Raw genomic sequence first — 2,626 nt, forward strand, 5'->3', positions numbered from 1 at the left:
CACATAGTAAATTGACATTAAGCTAAAACTAGATCATCTTTTTTTTTTCTTATCATTATTATTATTGAAATTTGCACCACATGCCACTTCATTTATAATTCTTGGAAAATAGTGAGAAGCATCTAATTCAAAAGATATTACCATGGGAGAGTGCTACAGACACCATCACATGTACTGTGCATACACAAATAGAGATACATAGATATACATAAATATATGAAAATGTCTTCCATATTCCTTAAAGGCAATCGGGAAAGGGACGACAAAAACATTTATTCACCTTCTCTGCCTGACCAACAGTGCGAGGAAATCCATCAAGGATGAAGCCATTCTTACATTCCGGTTTGTTGAGATTTTGCGCTATCATTCCCACCACCAGCTCATCACTCACCAGTTTCCCTGCAAAAGGTACGTGTTCAGACTTCCATACATTATAATAATAATACCAATAATAATAATAAAATAATAACAATAATAATTGTAAAATACACAACCCTGTCACTTCCACTGCCTTCATAATATGGGTTCTCTAAGTGATTTTTCTGCCCTACCGCCTTGTTTCACAATAACCTGATCTAGCTACAAATGCAAGTGGTAGTTAATGGAAAAAAGGTCTTTTTTATGCTCTACCAATCAATCAGTCAATCATTCAATCAATTTATAAATCAATCTACATAAATAAATAAATAAATTATATATATAACATTATCATATATATACATTTATATATATTATATTTATAAAACTGTCCCTCTCCTCTCCCTTTCTCCCTCTTACTCTCTTCTCTCTTTCTCAAAGCTGGTTTCATCTACACATTACTGCCTTCTGAGTCCTTTCCCATACATTGTGATGATAACTCACCTGCATCAATGACCTCCTTGATCTTCTTGCCAATCTCTGAACCAGAGGATACCTCTGCCCGAAGCAAGTCACCAGTTGCAAGGTGGCAAACACAATATCTCTCTTTCAAACGGGGACCCTGATAGAATAAAGAAGATATCTAATTAGGTGGAGATATCGAACAGTACTATAACAAATACAAACACAACAATATATATGAATATACAGACAAAATGCAACCATTCAAATATATTTGTTGCATTATTAAGGTAATTTAAATCCGACTTCTTCAAATTATGTAAGTAATGAGAATAACAAATATTTTGACCCATTACAGTGGGTTGAGCCAGAATGATGCCCTAACACAGTTTTTGACAACCTCACTTGCCAGGTTATCTCAACAACGTACACAGTTGAACATGCTCCAAGTTGTCCACGCTAAACAGTTGTTCAATTGTTCAAGATAAATATCTCATCAGAAGCAGGTTTAATGAACCTCTTTTACCTCATTACCTAAAAAATCCTTAGTATTGTAACCAATAGCTTAAATAGTGGGGCCAATTTTGTGTGTACCTCAAGCAGCTGACTCCTAATTTACCTAGAATTGTGTCCCCACACTGTTTATTTGTTGGGTAAAAATGTAAAGTAAAGAAACATCGTGATTTTTTCCTCTTCATATTTTTTACAGATTCAATAACAAATGCTCTATGAAATAGTTCTGTATGATATAATCAATTATTATTTCCCTATATTGTTGCTCCAATGGGATTTTACAACATATACTAGTTCGAAATATGATTGTTCTCCATGGCAGCAAATATTACACTCGCAGGCCAGGATGCAAGTGTTTTTGAAGTGAGGGTCCCAGGCCTTGTAACTCAATGGGACAAACACCCACCTTTCACACCAACACTCCAGTGAAATACAGATATACAAATAAAGGGTGGTGTAAAACTATGTATATAAGATATACAAGTATATACAGATCATTTCCATGTATTCCATGAGCCTATATTTATATATATACTCTTACCTCCAATTGTTTGTTTATTTGTTTATTTGTTGACTGTTTGTATTTTTTGCAGGATAATTTAAAAAGCTAAGAAAAGATTTAAATGAGATTTTTACCAGAGGTGTGTCTCAGCCTAATTTATATTTCATTAAATTTTAATGGTGATCCAGATCATTTGGCAAACCTACCCCTCAATGTTCAAAACATTTTGCTCAAAGACAAAATTGACGAAATACGATCCAAACAAAGAAAAGAAATTACTACATATGAATGGCATATTCGTAATTACTTGTATTTAAAAATTCTTCATTTTTTTTTAACACTGAAATTTTAAAAGCTTTCAGAAAATAATCTCATTTTCTTATTATATCTAATCATTACATCACAATTGCCAATTATATAAAGTGAAAAATCATATCATTTCAGTGGACATCAAAAGTGGCTGCTACCACCTTAAAAATAAAGGGTAGGCCTTAAAAATTTCAGGGGATTCAGAGGCCCTGAAACTCTTTGGAAATGCATTTAACTCAATTTTGGCGAGAAAAATTACCATACAGTCCCCAAATGTGATTTTGAGAGGGCAGAACAGATCTGGAAGATGATCCTCACACTGGAAGACTAACATTAAAAATGATAAATACATCAGTGCTGTTCAAAATCTCCTTGAAGAATATCGCAGGACAACAGTTATTCAGATAGCAAAGTCCCTAGAGATTTCATATGGTTCAGTAAATTCAATCTTGCATTTTGATTTAAGACTTAGCAAGCTTTCTG

At 33.4% G+C, this 2,626-nt stretch overlaps 1 protein-coding gene across 2 annotated transcripts in view; it reads right to left on the bottom strand.

The window, feature by feature from the left end:
• Ak2 (Adenylate kinase 2) overlaps positions 1–2,626 on the bottom strand; it is an 18,097-nt gene that overhangs the window by 10,925 nt on the left and 4,546 nt on the right. For both annotated transcript variants that reach the window (XM_070124218.1, XM_070124221.1), the window contains exons 2-3: positions 862–979; positions 281–399 (exon numbers count right to left, since the gene is read on the bottom strand). In XM_070124218.1, coding sequence (XP_069980319.1) covers positions 281–399; positions 862–979 — 237 coding nt within the window. The remainder of the gene's footprint in view (positions 1–280; positions 400–861; positions 980–2,626) is intronic.

The sequence above is a fragment of the Penaeus vannamei genome, chromosome 1, assembly GCF_042767895.1.
Source record: "Penaeus vannamei isolate JL-2024 chromosome 1, ASM4276789v1, whole genome shotgun sequence".
NCBI lineage: Eukaryota > Metazoa > Arthropoda > Malacostraca > Decapoda > Penaeidae > Penaeus > Penaeus vannamei.